At 45.2% G+C, this 15,693-nt stretch overlaps 1 protein-coding gene across 1 annotated transcript in view; it reads left to right on the forward strand.

Annotated features, from left to right (window-relative positions):
- Nucleotides 1-15,693, forward strand: part of Frmd4a (FERM domain containing 4A) — a 281,390-nt gene that overhangs the window by 167,251 nt on the left and 98,446 nt on the right. Inside the window, exon 5 of the mRNA XM_051151329.1 lies at nt 1,349-1,433. Coding sequence (XP_051007286.1) covers nt 1,349-1,433 — 85 coding nt within the window. The remainder of the gene's footprint in view (nt 1-1,348; nt 1,434-15,693) is intronic.

A 15,693-nucleotide genomic window follows, 5' to 3' on the forward strand; every position in this document is an offset into this window, starting at 1 on the left:
AATTTGGTATGGCCTAAGTGTGGACCTGTGGTTTGATTCATCGTCATCGTTTTCATATGACTATAAGTAATTCTTTTTGCTGCTTTAAACTTGGATTTATTTCCGTGAAAACGATGAGCAGGTATTCCATGTGTCATTGTTGGAAAAAACAAACCAAAACCCATGAAAACCCAAAAAGTATAGCATTTCTTTGTTAGAACTTGTTAGGTTGGTGTATGTTTTTTTCCACATTTTTTTTTTCTCTTGGCTGTGTATTTTAAAGGTTTTGGGTTTGGGGTTTAAATTGCGACCAAGAGCTGGTGAAAGTTTTGTCAGGGAAGTGCTTGTCCGCTCATACAAGCGCTAGGATCCGAGTTTGATCCACAGAACCAGAACCCACCTAAAGCCAGGCATGGTTGCACATGTTAATAATCCCACCACTGGGGGTAGAGGAATAGAGACAGACCCCGGGGCTCACTGTCTAGCCACCATAGCCTATATGGTGAGCCCCAAACCAGCAAGAGGCCATGTTTGGTTGGTTGCTTGCTTGCTTATTTGAAATGTAGACAATTCCTAAGAAACCACACTCGAGATTGTCCTTTGACCTCCATAAGCATGTGCACGTATGTTTACATGCACGCTGCATACATATGTAGACACACACAACATGTGTGTGCAGTGTGTGCAGCAGTATAATTTGTTCACTTAATTATGTCCTGTACCTTATCCTCACAACAGCTTAACAGAATTGTTTTGTCCTTAGAAGGAAAACGGTTGTTTTACTACAAAAGCTCCTATATGCGTTATAAGACTATATTTTCAGATTTATGTATGTGTATGTGTGTGAACCTTCATACACATACATGAGTTTATGGGTACCACTTATATACAGGTGTCCACAGAGGCTAGAGGGCATCAGACCCTCTGGAACTGGAATTAGAGGCAGTTGTGAGCCACCTGGTGGGGGTGATGGGAACTGACCCTGGTACCTTAAGCAAACACTCCTCACTGATGAGAAATCTCTCTGATCCCAACACTGTATTTTAATGTAATAAAGATGGCTTTGCTGTGTAGAAAGACAAGGATCTTAAAGTTGTGTAGGCTAATATGTCATTAGGCTTTTGGTTTACATTTCCCTAGTGCCTATTGATACCTGGAATGTTTTCTCATATGCTTATTTGTGTTGAGTGTACGTTTAGAAAAGTGTCTGTACACATGGCACGGCCTTAAAGAAGGCATCAGAAATGTGACTGGTGGCTCCTCATCTTTTCTTCGTTCAGCATGGGAACTGCAATCCTCCTGAAACCAGGCAGCTCAACAGTGTGATTTCCACTCCCCCTGTGCCTCACATGCGGTTCCTCTCTTCCAGATTCTATATCGAAAGCATCTCCTACCTGAAGGACAATGCCACCATCGAGCTCTTCTTCCTGAATGCCAAGTCCTGCATCTACAAGGTAGGAAAGTGCTCTTCCCATCCAGTTTCCTAAGGAAATTATACATATCTCAAAATAAGCCTGGCACAGTGGCACACACCTGTAATCCTAGTACTCTGGGAGGCAGAGGCAGATGGACCACTGTGAGTTCAAGGCCAGCCTGATCTAAAAGTGAATCCAGGACAGCATAAGCTATACAGAGAAACTCTGAAACTCTGTCTCAAGAGAGAGAGAGAGAGAGAGAGAGAGAAACAGAAAATCAAAAATGTTGCCCATAAGGCAGTTTTATTGACTAGGAAAAGTCATTTGTAAAGTAATTGCTATAAATAAGTTTTAAAAACTACATGTAAAGAAAGCCACCAGCTAAGCAACATGACTTCTTCCAATCCCATCACTGGCCTGGCTTTATGGAAGGGTTCTTCAAGGGAGAGAGGTCAAAGCAGCAGAAAATCAATCAACTAATCACCACATAGCCACCACAGTCTAGGGCAGCTAGAAAGGAGTGCATGCACGCTCGCTCGCTTGCGCTCAGCTCGGTTTCTACGCTCTGATACAGTTCGTGACACCCGCACGTACACACTCGCACCGGCCTAGGGAATGACATCACCAACAGTGGGCCGGGCCTTCCCATGTCATGTAAGACAGTCATCCGCAGACTGACCTGGGACACTGCCTCATTGAGACCTTTCCAGGCGATTCTAGGTTGTGCCGAGTTGACAAGTAAAGCCAAATGTCATATGAGCATCCTGTGAAGCTCACGTGGAGCACAGGCTTGGAGCTTCCAGTGAACTGCCCGGATCCCCACATCTCTCCCACAACCAAGATGAGGCACAGGGAGACTTCTGTATCTAATGAGCAGCATTGCTCATTTGACTCAGAGGAGCCTAACTCCAATCACAGAGCCGCTCCCTTTGCACACTGTACCCAGAGAACTTCAAATCTGGGCACGTCGCTAAGTGGCCACCAGGTGCTTCGGGAAAATTCCAAGACGAATTCATGACATGTGACTTTTGTATTTTAGTGAACTTTGTTTTGGCCTACTATCTTGGGTCATCAAACTTTAACCCAGGAGGGCGGAAATGGGGCAGTATCTGCTGCTCTCCCTCAGGGACTTTCTTTACCTGAACTGCATGAGATAAGTCCGCCATTCACAATGGTGCAGGGCCTGGTCTGGTCGACAGCAAGTTCAGCTTTGCAGAAAGACCTCACTCGGTAGTAGCTGATGACCCGGGACCTGTACTGGGCTCCCACCCAGGGCATACAGATGACAGCACTTTTAACTTTTTTGCTGACTGGCGGGAAAAGACATTGATTGTAGTTATGGGTTTCGAATTCCTGCTTCCTTCTAATCCCTAATTTTATCATTATAAAGTGGAAAGAATAATACTATCCCAACAGGAGCACTTGGTGGTTTGCTTGTTTGTTTATGATTGGGTAAGCACTGTTTTTAAAAAGTTAAGAAACAATTAAAAACAAAAGCAAGCCGGGCATGGTGGGCACACATCTGTAATCCCAGCACTCGAGGAGGCAGAGGCAAGCAGATCTTTGTGAGTTAGAGGCCAGCCTGGTCTTACAAAGTGACTCCAGGACAGCCAAAGCTACACAGAAAAACTGTCTCGAAAACAGAAAAAAACAAAAACAAAAACCTGAGCACTGTCCACCAGGTGGCAGACTTGAGCTAAAATAAATAGAAGAAATGGAGGCTCCTTTTGAAAGAGCACTCAGACCAATTAGAGCTTGGTGCAGACATACATAAAGGGAAAGGAAACTGTTTCCTGGAGTTGCTCGGTTTCCCTTGGTCATACATACTGAGCTTGTGCTAATCAAGAAGATTAAGTCCTTGGAAGCAAATATGACAAATTTCCCAAGAGGAGGTGCAGGCGGCCATGCCTCCAGAGCGGGAGCCATTTAAGGTCCAGAGGCCCCCAGCATCTGCCTGCGTGCCAAGTAGTAAGTGGACAGTGGTTCAGAGCCCTAGTTCCCACTTCCTAAAATCTATTCTGGAACATGGTCACAAAAGTGGCCACAAATGCCCAAGGATGGGTCCCCACAGTTTGTGTAGATGGAATGACATCTCAAGACGACCCGTTAACCTCAGTCATCTAAATATCTCATCTGCAAACACTGGCAGATTTTGCAGGGTTTTTATGTATTCAATCTGAGCCTCTCAACTTCTGAGGAAGTGAAACTTTGCCAAGGAGGAAGCTGGCATTCATAAGAACTAGAAGTGACCAGACAGCCACGTGTCCTGTTAGCCACATTCAGCACCGTGTAACAGCAACAGACATCCACACAGCTGTAGCTACGTAGATTTTGCTGCGACAGACTTGGGTTCCCATGCCAGCTAAATATGAATGTCTTCCTCAAAAATGTATTCAAGCTTCAGTTTTCCTTTTTGACTAATCAAAAATGTTGCAAGACCCAACCCACGTTTTCTAGGAAATTCTCCTAAGACAAAGAGTGGAAAGTACTTAGCGCTGTGCCACACACTTGATCAAGCCACTTGGACGCTGACACATTTTTCTTGGCTACAATTTTTTGTGCTACCCACATGTCTCCAGGTATATGCTGAGGCCTTATAGCCCAAAAGGTAGGGTGACTTAAAAATGTGTCATGTCACATTGATGCTACCCCAAATCAGACCACTTGCTGTTTCTTGGAGAAAGGCCGACTGTTTTTCTTTCTACTTGCTCACTTACACTTTGTAGACTCCAAGCTGAGTACCAGGCCTTACATATGTTTAGCAAGCACTCTACCACTGAGCTATATCTTGGGCTCTCTTTTACGTTTTCTTTTGACACGATATCTCACTACATTACCCAGGTTAACCTGAAACTCACTCTATACTTTAGGCTGTCCTTGAACTTGAGTTTTCCTGCCTCAGCCCCCTGAATAGCTGGAATTACAGACCCGACCACCATACCCAGCTCCTATGGTGCCTCAGAACTAAGCTGTTAGGTGAAATAAGCTACGTGCCCTGCTCCTGTGCAGACCTACTTCCGTTTACATTCAGATCTATTTTTGACAGGGAGCAGGGTAGTGGAGAGATGGCTCAGCAATTAAGAACACTTGCTATTCTTACAATAGACCCGAGTTTGGTTCCCAGTACCCACATAGCGGCTCACAACTGCTCTAATTCCAGTTTCAGGTGTTCTCATGCGCTGTCCTGAGCGCCCCATGCACCAGGTACCTACATGGTGCACATGCATGCACGCAGGCAAAAGACTCACATATACAAAATAAAAACAAACTTAAAATATTATTTTTAAGTGTATTTAAAAAAAAAAAAACAGGGACTGGATTTGATCCCTGTGTAACTTAGCTAGGAGTGTCTAGCTAGCATGTGAAAGGCCCTGGGTTCTCCTCAACACACACACACACACACACACACACACACACACACACACACACGCTCACATACACACTGTAATAAAACAACTAAAGCCAAGTGGCCCTCAGAGGCTCATTATGCAAATGCCCCTTCCCTTCCCCATCCACGTCTGAACCCTTTTGAGTCATTTTGCTGGTCCTTCTACTGTTTGCCTCTTTATTTCTAAATAAATGCCCCAATTCTTCCTTGATTTGTCACCTCTCTACTTATTAAAAAATCTTTGTAAGATAGACAGGATTGGGGTACCCCTGTAGCCACCCCCATTCTCCCTCTCCTAGTGTTCCCAGGGTAGGAGAGGACTTCTGAGTGGAAGCCATCATAACCACCAGTATGGCAGTGTGACTAATCCAAGCCTCGGCCCGTGGCTGTCGTTTACCTGAAGGGATTCATTGTCTTGTTTTCACTTGTTTAGTTTCTATGTTTCTTCTGGGTTTTCGCTCACAGCTCCTAAAGATTCCCAGATATATTCTAGTATTCAATTCCAATGTGATGGCAATTCATCAGCCGTCTCTGGCTTGAGTTCTGTGGCTGCTGCTATTGATTTTTTCTGAGACTTCCCCCTGAAACTCTCTGCCCTCCTGTTCCAACATGAACTTGGCTTGCTTCACAGCTCTCTTCGTGGGAGGCCGCCTTCCTGTCTGGGTCTTTCCCCACCCACGCTCTGTATTGGGTCATCTGTCTCCTGGGTTTTGTTTGCTTGTTTGTCTTACACCGTTGTTTTCCTGGACAGCATCCCCATGCAAATCTAGAGAAAGAATGTCCTTATACATCTGAGAACGGCTTTATCCTCCCATCCTGTCTACTTAGAACTCAGTCTGTGTCTACTTAGAACTCAATCTACTCAATCTGTGGGTCATGGCCCCTTGGAAGTTGAATGACCTTTTCACAGGGGTCACCTCACACCATCAGAGAACACATAGAGAATTCTGATGGCTTTAAGAACTGACACACCATTCCTCTATCGTCTCCGGGAGGGTCTACCCACCTATAGATACACTCACAAGAGTACCTGGCACGATGACATCATCACACCAACACCATCACGTGCACTCTGAACAAAAACAGGTGTATGTGACAGGGTTAGCGCCCTAATGTACTTATGCTGACCATCAGACATGTGTAGAGAACAGTTACTGTGTTGAAAGCACCAATACTGGAGGTAAAACGAAACTTTATGAGTTATAATTACTAGGTAAATGTAAAATTGTGCACTGTGAAATCAACTAGTGCAAGTGTGTGTGTGTGTGTGTGTGTGTGTGTGTGTGTGTGTACATGCAATGGCAACTTAACCTGGATGCTGATAGATCTTTTTATACACAGCTGTTGACGTGAAGACAGCCCCCTTGTGAGAGGAACCGTAGCAAAATTACAGTTATGAAGTAGCAGCGGAAATCAGGTTATGGTTGGGGTCACCGTATCACGAGGAACTGTATTAAAAAGTCACAGCATTAGGAAGGTTGAGAGCCACTGTCTTAGAAGTTTGACTATTTGTAGGAATACAGAAAACAGTATCTCTCAGAATATCAGGTGCTGTTCTAGAAATGTCTGTTGTCCTGTCCATTGTGTGTCTCCCAAAAGCTGGATCTTTGGGACTTACCTCTGCACTCTTCTTGACCTGAAATTTCAGGAATGCCGATCTTTGTACACACATTCTGCTGTGTACCTGTCAGCTGGTGGGTGGATATTTTTATTCTGGAGACTCGTTCTTTCGGGATTATTTCTTTTTATCTCCTCCTCTTTTATCCCCCTCGTCCATCTCTCTCTCTCTCTCTCTCTCTCTCTCTCTCTCTCTCTCTCTCTCTCTCTCTCTCTCTCTCTCCCTCCCCCTCTCCCTCTTCCTCTCCCTCTCCCTCTCTCTCTCTCTCTCTGCCTCTCCCTGCCGCCCCCGCCCTGGAAATGCTGCAATCAGAAGCTAGGACAGGCTTGTGTCAGTTTTCCATTTCTGGCTCTTTATTCTGTTTTTTTGGGAGTTTTTTTTTTCAGCCCTGCCTTGCATCTCTTCTTTTGTTTTTTAACCTTAATATGTATATGTGTGTGTGTGTATGTATTTGTTTCTAAAAATGCCTTTGTATTTCTAATCTCTCTCCCCCCCTCCCCCCCCCCCCGTGTGTGTGTGTGTGTGTGTGTGTGTGTGTGTGTGTGTGTGTGTGTATGTGTAAAGAGGGCTCAGCAGTTAAAAGTGTCTCTTGTTCATAGAGAGGAACCCAGTTTGTCTCCCAACTCCCACATCAGGCAGCTCACAGCTGCCTGTAACCCCAGCCCAGGGGATGCACTGCCTTCTACTGACCTGCATGGGCACATGAGCATGTGTGAAATCCACACGTACACAAAAACAAAAATAAACAGTTGATATTAGATGTCTGATGACAGCCTCTAGCCTCCACACTCTTAAAACAAGAAACTTTATTGCCCTTAGGATATAATACTCCCGGGCTGGAGAGATGGCTCAGAGGTTAAGAGCACTGACTTGCTCTTCCAGAGATCCTAAGTTCAACTCCCAGCAACCACATGGCGGCTCACAATGATCTATAACATGATCTGATGCCCTCTTCTGGTATGCAGGTGTATGTGCAGGTAGAACACTGTATGCATAATAATAAAGAAATCTTTAAAAAATGAAAGAATACTCTCTCTTATCATTCTGATGTATTAACTACAGCACATGCCCAACTTCCTTTCTATTTCTTCTCTTTGTTCTCTTCCTATTTTTGTCTTTTCTGTAGACTAGCATTCTCCATTCCCCCATGCCAGGCCCCCAACCCCCACCGCTGCTTCCTTTTGCCCTGTGTGCATATGTGCGCATGTATGTGCATATGTGTATGTTTCTCTCTCCCTCTGTGTGTGTGTGTGTGTGTGTGTGTGTGTGTGTGTGTGTGTGTGTGATGTAGAGGCCAGAAGTCAGCCTCCATTGTCAGCCATTGTCCGAGGATCCCAATCTGTCCATTCATGAGTGCAAATGAGCCAGGAAAAGCGAATGGGATCCTGGGAAAGCATGGGTCAAAATACTGTCTCAGTGGCACAGAGGAAGGGTCCAGTGGCAAGCTGCTCTTTCCATGGGGACCTGAATCTCAGCCTTTGGGTGGGGGACATACTCTCCCACTTTCATCTGGGGCATGTGGATTTCCAGGGCTTAGGAGAGAAAGTGGCCTCCGTTTGCAGTGGAAACGTCTTTTCAATGCAGCTTTTAAGCATCCTCTCTGGAGACATGGCTTCTCATCTCTCCACCAGCAGACAGCCAGGAAAGGTGGTTTTCTTCCATTTTGTTTGTTTTGTTATTTTTCTCAGCTACAAACACAGTTTTCCTTCCTTCCTTTCTTTACCGGGAAAGCACAACTATAGCAAATTTCTCTCTCACTTCCTCTTCTTCCTTTACACCCTCACAATTTCTACAAGAAAATTGGGGGAAAACAGCAATTTACCCAACTTGCAGAAAATTAAACTATGTGAGGACAGGGCTGTGACTGTCCTGCGTCAGCGAGCCAGGAAGGACTGCAGGGAGACTTGCTGACACTCCATGTAGTCCAACAACGTTTACGTACGATGTTTTAACTGCCTGAGGGGACAGGTGGACAGTGGAGGGGGAAATTTATGTTCAGCAGATGAGCAAATGTCCTTGAGAAATACGTGTCTAGTTCCATGAAAAATTCCAATGAGATGCTGTGTGTTCCCTGGGTGAAGACTTGGGAGCTGGCAGATTTCTCGGGCCAGGCCTTCCCCTCTGGTTTCCCCTCTTCTTATGTGATTTCTTATGACAACTGGAGAGGTCCATCACCAGTCACCTTGTAGGAGGCAACCTACCTGCCTCACAAGACAGGGGCCACTTGGTAAACATGGACTCTTGAGTTATTCTTCCACGTTCAGACTGTAGAGTGAATCCTGTGTTCTGTGAGCCCTGTACTGACCGGAGTCCCTATCAAAACTTAGTTTGCACAGCTACTGGTGAAGTGGCACGTGCTTAGAATCCTCGTACTGGGGAGTACTGAGACAGGAGGATCATTCTATACTACATAATGAAACTCTATCTGAAAACAGTGAGGCAAGTAGGGTAGAGTGCTGAGCAAACCGAACAAAACCCGAGGGTCCATTCCCAAAACCACACAAACCAGTGCAGTGGGCCGCACCTGCAGTTTTCAGCGTTCAGAAGATGCTCGCAGGAGAGACATAAGCTCAGGGTCATCCTCCATTTCTTAACAAATTTGAGCCTGGGGCAGGGGGGAGGGGAGAGGGGAGGAAGAAGAGAGAAGGACAAGGGAGAGATAAGAGAGAGATGAGGCAGGGAGAGAGAGAGGAAAGAGGAGGAGAGAAGAGGGGAGGGGAGGGGAGAGTGCGTTTAAAAACGAGTTGTGGAGAGATGGCTCAGCAGCTAAGAGCGCCTACTACTCTTGCAGAGGACTCAGTTTTGGTTCCCAGCACCCACCTGGTGATTAACAACCACCTGTGGCTTCACTGTCACATGATCAGTGCTCTTTTCTCCCTCCACAGGCTCCTGAACGCATGTGGAGCACGTTCAGGCAAACACACATACATATAAAAACAAGTAATTAAAAAACAAAAAAAACCCATCACATTAACCCCCTACTAACACTGGATTATAAAATGATGCCTTTTTAAAGTTTTATTTTTAATTGAAATATTCTAGGCTAAATTTATCTAAAATAGTTAATGTTCTATTACATTTTTAACATTTAGAATGATTCCCCCAAATTATGGATCGTAGAAGGTACAAAGGAAATGCAGAAGTCTTTGCTTTAGCTTTAGTTTTAATCTGGTTTATACACAAAACCCAGGAGAGATAAGAAAAGTAGCCCCTGAATCCAAATCACTCCTATTCCATTACTCTGAGGAGTCGTTGAATATTTCTTTGCTGTGGGTGAGGTGACCTTTGTTTTGCTGCTCAGAATGGCTGGTGTGTGGTTGTAAATCTCACGATCAAACCGCATAACTTTCTGCCCTTCCTATTTACCATGCTCAGATTGTTCTTATCTCAGTGTTTATCATATCCAATCTCCGTTGAGCCACAAGCCCAAGATCTCCATCTACAGATGGAGTGAAATATGCTTCCTTGGGCAAGAGGAAAGTGGCATGCCCATTTTTCTGTGTGGATTTTTACGACCACTTTCCATTACCTGAGACTGACTAGGCATGTGACTGGATGAGCAGAAAACTGCTTTCTATTTGTGATGTTACGATCCCACCAAGTTTGGTGTGTGTATGTATGCAGCAATAAGAAATGGACGACAGAAGAGACAGAGCTGGAGCCAGGTGTAGTTGCATGCTCCTGTAATCTCAGAACTTGCAGGTGAAGGTGGGAGGATCATGAGTTCGAGGTCATCCTCAGCTAAGTTGCAAGTTGAGGCCAGCCTGGATCTTGTTTCAAAAGCCAAAGAAGAAAGGAGGGGAATAGTGAGAGAGGGAGGGGGAAATTGGGGAAACCAAAGCCTCTGTTCTGAGAGTGTTGAAAGGTCTTCTCTATCCTTTTCTCTGAGATGTCTGCCTGAGTCCTGAAGCTTCATAAATTCAGAGTTTATGTAATAGTTCTTGGATTTCATTGACCTCTTAAGTCTAAATGCTATCACTCTTGTTGATACTGAAATAAATGGTCTATACTGAAGAGCTTCAAGGAGCTTTGTTATTCAACCTGTGATGTCATCTCATCTGTAGGTGGGAGAAATGAAGGCCAGAATCTAGTCCCACAAGATGAGGAACCAAAATAAATATCAACCCTGGGACTCGCCAAACCCCCATCCTTATCTCACAGTCTGGCTAAGGAAGAAGCGCTGCAAATGTTTCCTTGGCCAAGAGCATAAACACAGGACAAGGAGGACTTGCCTTTCAACCTTTTAGAAAGAAATTTACATAGACTTATCATCTTGGCAATGCATAGCCGACTTTGCCAAGAACAGTTCTTAGGACCTTAACCGTAGGCTGTGGACAGCACATAGCATGAGAAACCCCAGGGCTGTGAGATCACAGTGAGAACATAACGCAAATGGCAAGGTACTTCTTTGGATCATGAGACAAAAACATGACATGACTTGACTGCCGAAGACCTGGCAAGGGGCTGACAAAGAGGAACGAGGCAAGTTTGACGAGGTCTTATCCATGCCCAGACGCAACTCCATATAGTCATTATGAGTTGTGCAACGAGGTATGGTAGCCAAACAACCACAAGAAGGTAGTCAGGGAAATCACCTACATTCGACCTCATTCCCTCTCCATAGAGAAACATAGAAGAGGAGGCACACTTACTGGGTAAGGTTAGCGCATGTGACTGAAGGCTGAGAAGTCTGTAATGTGCCACCTGGAAGCGAGAGCCCAGAAAAGTTGGGATTGTGGCTCAGTTTAGAGACCTGAGAGCCAGAGAGGTCAGTATTATAAATCTCATCCCAAGGGCAGGAGAAAATAAGATGGGATGTGCTAACTCAAAATGAGTTAGGAGGCTGGGTGTGGTCGAGGCAAGAGAATCATGGATTCAAAGCTGGTCTAAGCAAAATAGTAAATTCTAGGCCAGCCATACCAGGACCCTACCTCAGCGCCCCTCCCCAAAATTGCAGAATGAAATACAGAGGGAAATTTGCATTACCTCCCCCTGTTATTTTCTTCCAGGCCTTAAGGCATTGGGTGATAGTCACTTCTTTCACGAGGCTGTCTGCTAAATCCAGCGGTTCGAAAGCTAGTCTCATCTGAAGACATGACTATAAATAATATTTAATATGGACACTGAGATAAATGCAAGTAATAGGTAAACTTCCAAATTACAAGGGTTATAAATTACAACCATTATCTACATGGTAACCAACAGACGCAGTATTGCCTATCTCTTTAAGAAATCTTACTAAATACTACCATCAATACTAAAATATGCCGAAGAGCAGAGGCAAAAATGTGTGGTTCAGACTGTCCATAGGTGCCAGTGAGAAGAAGTGAATACTACCAAAATGGCATTTCCAGTGCGTTTGCGGTTTCTGAATCGTCTCTGCATTTATGTCTCAGGAAAATGATCGGGAATCTCGCTCTTCCCATTTATTTGGTGATGAAGCAACTGAAACATAAGGAAAACAGTGACGCTGGATGTTTCCGGGAGCCATTGGGGAGTAAGGGCTAAGGCTAGAATTCGGTGTCGGGTGAGGGTTGGGGCAAACCTTAGGAAGACTGCAGTGCCTGGTGGTAATCTTCCCATGCTCTGCGGGTAATCATAATAAAGGTGGCAGCTGGGGGAGGATCCAGAAGCAGAGCCCTTGGGGTGACCAACTCAGGGATTCAGATTGGAGCTTGCCAACGCCATTCTCACTTCCCGATAGTTAGTTGTTCCTCGTGTTTTCTGTTCTAATTATCATCTTAACTTCTTTCCCCATTGATGTGCTTACACATTCTGACAAAGGCTGCTTTAGGGTTAATTCTGGTTCACAGTCCAAAGGTTTGGTCCAGCGTAATAGCGGAAGTCAAGGTGGCAGAAGCTTGAAATATTGATCAGCTCCGTAGCTGAGCAGCAGAGAGGGTGAAGCGCTCAGCCTCTCAGCTGTCCTTCTGCATTTACATGGCTCAGGATCGCAGCCGTGGAATGGTGCCATGCCACCGACAAAGCACGCCTTCCAACCTCAATTAAAGCAATCAAGGTAGTGCCTCCCAGACATGCCCAGAGGCCCATCTCCCAGGCGATGGAGACTCTTGTCAAGATGGCAATTAACACTAACTATTGCAATCATCTCATTTGTTGTATGGGAAAGTTGGAATTTCCCAGCCTAACCACAGAGGAGTGCTTTCCACTGAGATTCTTGGTGTGATGTGGAGAATACCACCAGACCCTCTGAACCGTGGGTCAGGAAGAACTGACTAGGGATGAAGTGAAAGCATCCATAAGCCCTGTTGCATGATGGTATGGGTTTTTTTGGAGCATGCAGCGTCAGATCCTCTGACAGAAATCTTCCTGAGAGTCAACAGCCACCATAAAGCTGCTGACAAATGCCATGGGTCCTCCTCCTGAACTGGCGTCATCACTTTAGGTAAAGCAGTGCTAAATGAAAGAGAAGGGGTCTGTCGCCTCCATCTGCACTCTGAGAATACACACACGCACGCCTGGCACACACCTACAGATAAGCACGTCCTCTCACTCTATACCATTTTCCAAAGATCAAAGGAAGTGACACCGATCCTTGAGTAATCTGAGAAGCAGAAGCCCAAACTGCATGCGTCATGTCCTCAGTAGCCAAAGGATATGACATGTCCTCCACCACCCTAACTGCCAAGTAAGAGTCTGGCTCAGAACCCCCTCCTCAGATCGCTCTGCAAGCACTGAGACTCCAGCACAGAGCTATGAGTGGACAAAGCCCACAGGAATGCCCCAGGGCCAGCCTTTGCAGAAGGCCAGCTGGAAGCCACTCATAACTCTTGCCTGAAGAGCCTCCATTTCCTGTATCGCTGGACACGTTCTGACACTGGGTGTGTATAGTCTCTTCACCTGGAGGGGAAGGGAAACTCACCCTTGTTAAAAACTATCATTTCCACTTACCCTACGGGCAGCTACAGTGACAGAGAACTTGCCTAAATCAGGCCAGACATTTGAAATTGTGCTGTCTGAAGCTTTGCTGTGGCTGGTAGCACATGGTGGTTAATATTCACCTACAGGACCTCCTAGGACCGCAGAATGGGCTGTGCAAAAGAGAAGGCTGTTCTTCCTCTCCCCGCACCTCTCCTTCCCAACACAGACATTCATGTCTAGCGAATGAACCAAATTATGAGTCAGGCACTGTGCTCCTGCTCAGGGCTGTCTGCCAAAGGTTGATTTTGAGTTACACATGAGATAAGCCTCCCAGCTGGTGTTAACCATTAGTCCACTGTTGACCGCCCGCTGCATCATAGGTGTAAATGTTTAACAGAAGGGCTCACACATGCAAACACACACACACACACACACACACACACACACATACACACACACACACACACACACACACACAGCTTCCAAGTACCATGAGCTCTTTAGCAAGCTGATCAGTTGGAAAAGAAATGAATAAAATCAGAGTAGAAACGATCTGTTATGGAAGCCCTGGACAGAGTTTCTGTGGAAGCATTTGTGCACTGTCATATGACTTACATTTTGATGTGAGCTGGTAATCCCACATCTGCCATTGCAAACATTCTCCCATGTCCCGGCTCTGACAGGGCAGATGAATTACAGAGGCCGTTAAGCTCCCATGGCTAGTTACATGGAAAGAATGCTTGTCCCCCATTCCTCCTTATGGTCATTAGTCAGTCATTAGTTCTCTTGAGCGACACTTCCGAGGTGGCTCAGTAGCAACTGTCTTTATCTGTCTCTGGAATTCCTCGGCCTGAAACCTTGAGGAGATCCCTTCTTCAAAGGTTGCAAGGCTGCTTGAATACACTGTCTTGAGTTATGGTGGAAAAGCTTGGATTCCCCCCAACTAATTAGAAAATCCATATATCAGAGTTTGGCTTATAGTTCAAATAACTCGTAATTTAAATTACTCTTCTGTGCTAACTTCAGTTATAAATATTGTTCCGAGAGTGAGCTGGCGGGGATTGAGACCTTATTAACTTGGGAGGGGGCAAGTCCTAAGTGAGGTCATATATTAGACAAGAAATTGTGGTTTTCCAGCACAATACCTGCCATTCAGGGCCTTGTGATTTGAGACAAGTCCCATCGTATTTTTTGGACTTCCGGTCTCAGTAAAAAGCATGGTGTTAAGCTAATTGGTCTCAAGTCTCGCCTAGCTCTTCCTCTTGTCCATCCACTCACTGTTACATGTGGTGATAATAGGTAACAAAAGAGGAAGATGTGCTGGGCATGGTGGCACTTGAGAGGCTGAGGCAAGAGGATTGCCATCAGTTTAAGGCCAGCCTGAGCTATAGAGTGAGATCTCGTTGAAATAAGAAAAAGAAAAGAGAAGGGAGGAGGAGAGAGGAAAAATGAACACAGACGTTTCTCTTTAATCTTAACAATAGGAAAATGACATCGATTGCCTTTTTGTTGCATGCTAATGGACCTGAGTTTCTCTCTGTCTCTGACGCTACAGACTATTAATATGGCATCGTTCACTTAGAAGTTCACTAAGAGGGTGGGTCATGTCAAGCGTTTACTACAACAACAGATATTTTTGGAAGCAATGGGTGTATTTATTGTGGTGATAGTGTCTCAAAGCCTGTCTTCAAAGCCATCAAACTTTCTATGATAAACACACCAACTTTTGTGCATGTTTCAGTTAGTGCCTCGATGGTGCTATTTTTTGAAAACATAGGAACGCCAGGCCCGTGTGGCTTCATGGCAGGGAGTACACTGATAGATGCGCTAAGTGATGTACTTGTTGTGCAGGCTTCGAGTGTATTTATACAAACTATGGCAGCCATGACATCAGCAGATGATGTCATCTTCTAAGACCACTGGAGTAAACAGATGCTGGCATTTGTGTGAACATTCTTACTTAGGGTTTCACATTGGATTTTTTTGCTCAAAAAACCAAGGTGTTTTCACTTTTTTTAAGACCACACGCCTAGATTACACTCCCATTAGGGGGAGACCTAAAAGAACAGAATATTTAAATTAGTCAGCAGACCAGCAAAGTAAAGATAGAAACACTATGGATTTATATTGACATGACAGCCGCTAGCCACACTGATCTGTGAACACATGGAAGAACTGTACGCCCGGTAGCATGAGGGAGCGGGTTTTCAGCCTTGGTTAACTTCAAACTGAGTCATCATCCCACTGTAACATTGCTTCCAAAGAACCTTCACTGTGAGTTCTAAGACAGAACTTAAAAAGAAACTGTAGCCAGTTAGGTGGTGCACGCTTTTAATCCCAGCACCTGGGAGGCAGAGGCAGGCCAACCTGGTCTACAAAGTGAGTCCAGGACAGCCAGGGCTACACAGAGA

Source organism: Acomys russatus, chromosome 9 (assembly GCF_903995435.1).
Source record: "Acomys russatus chromosome 9, mAcoRus1.1, whole genome shotgun sequence".
Taxonomy (NCBI): domain Eukaryota; kingdom Metazoa; phylum Chordata; class Mammalia; order Rodentia; family Muridae; genus Acomys; species Acomys russatus.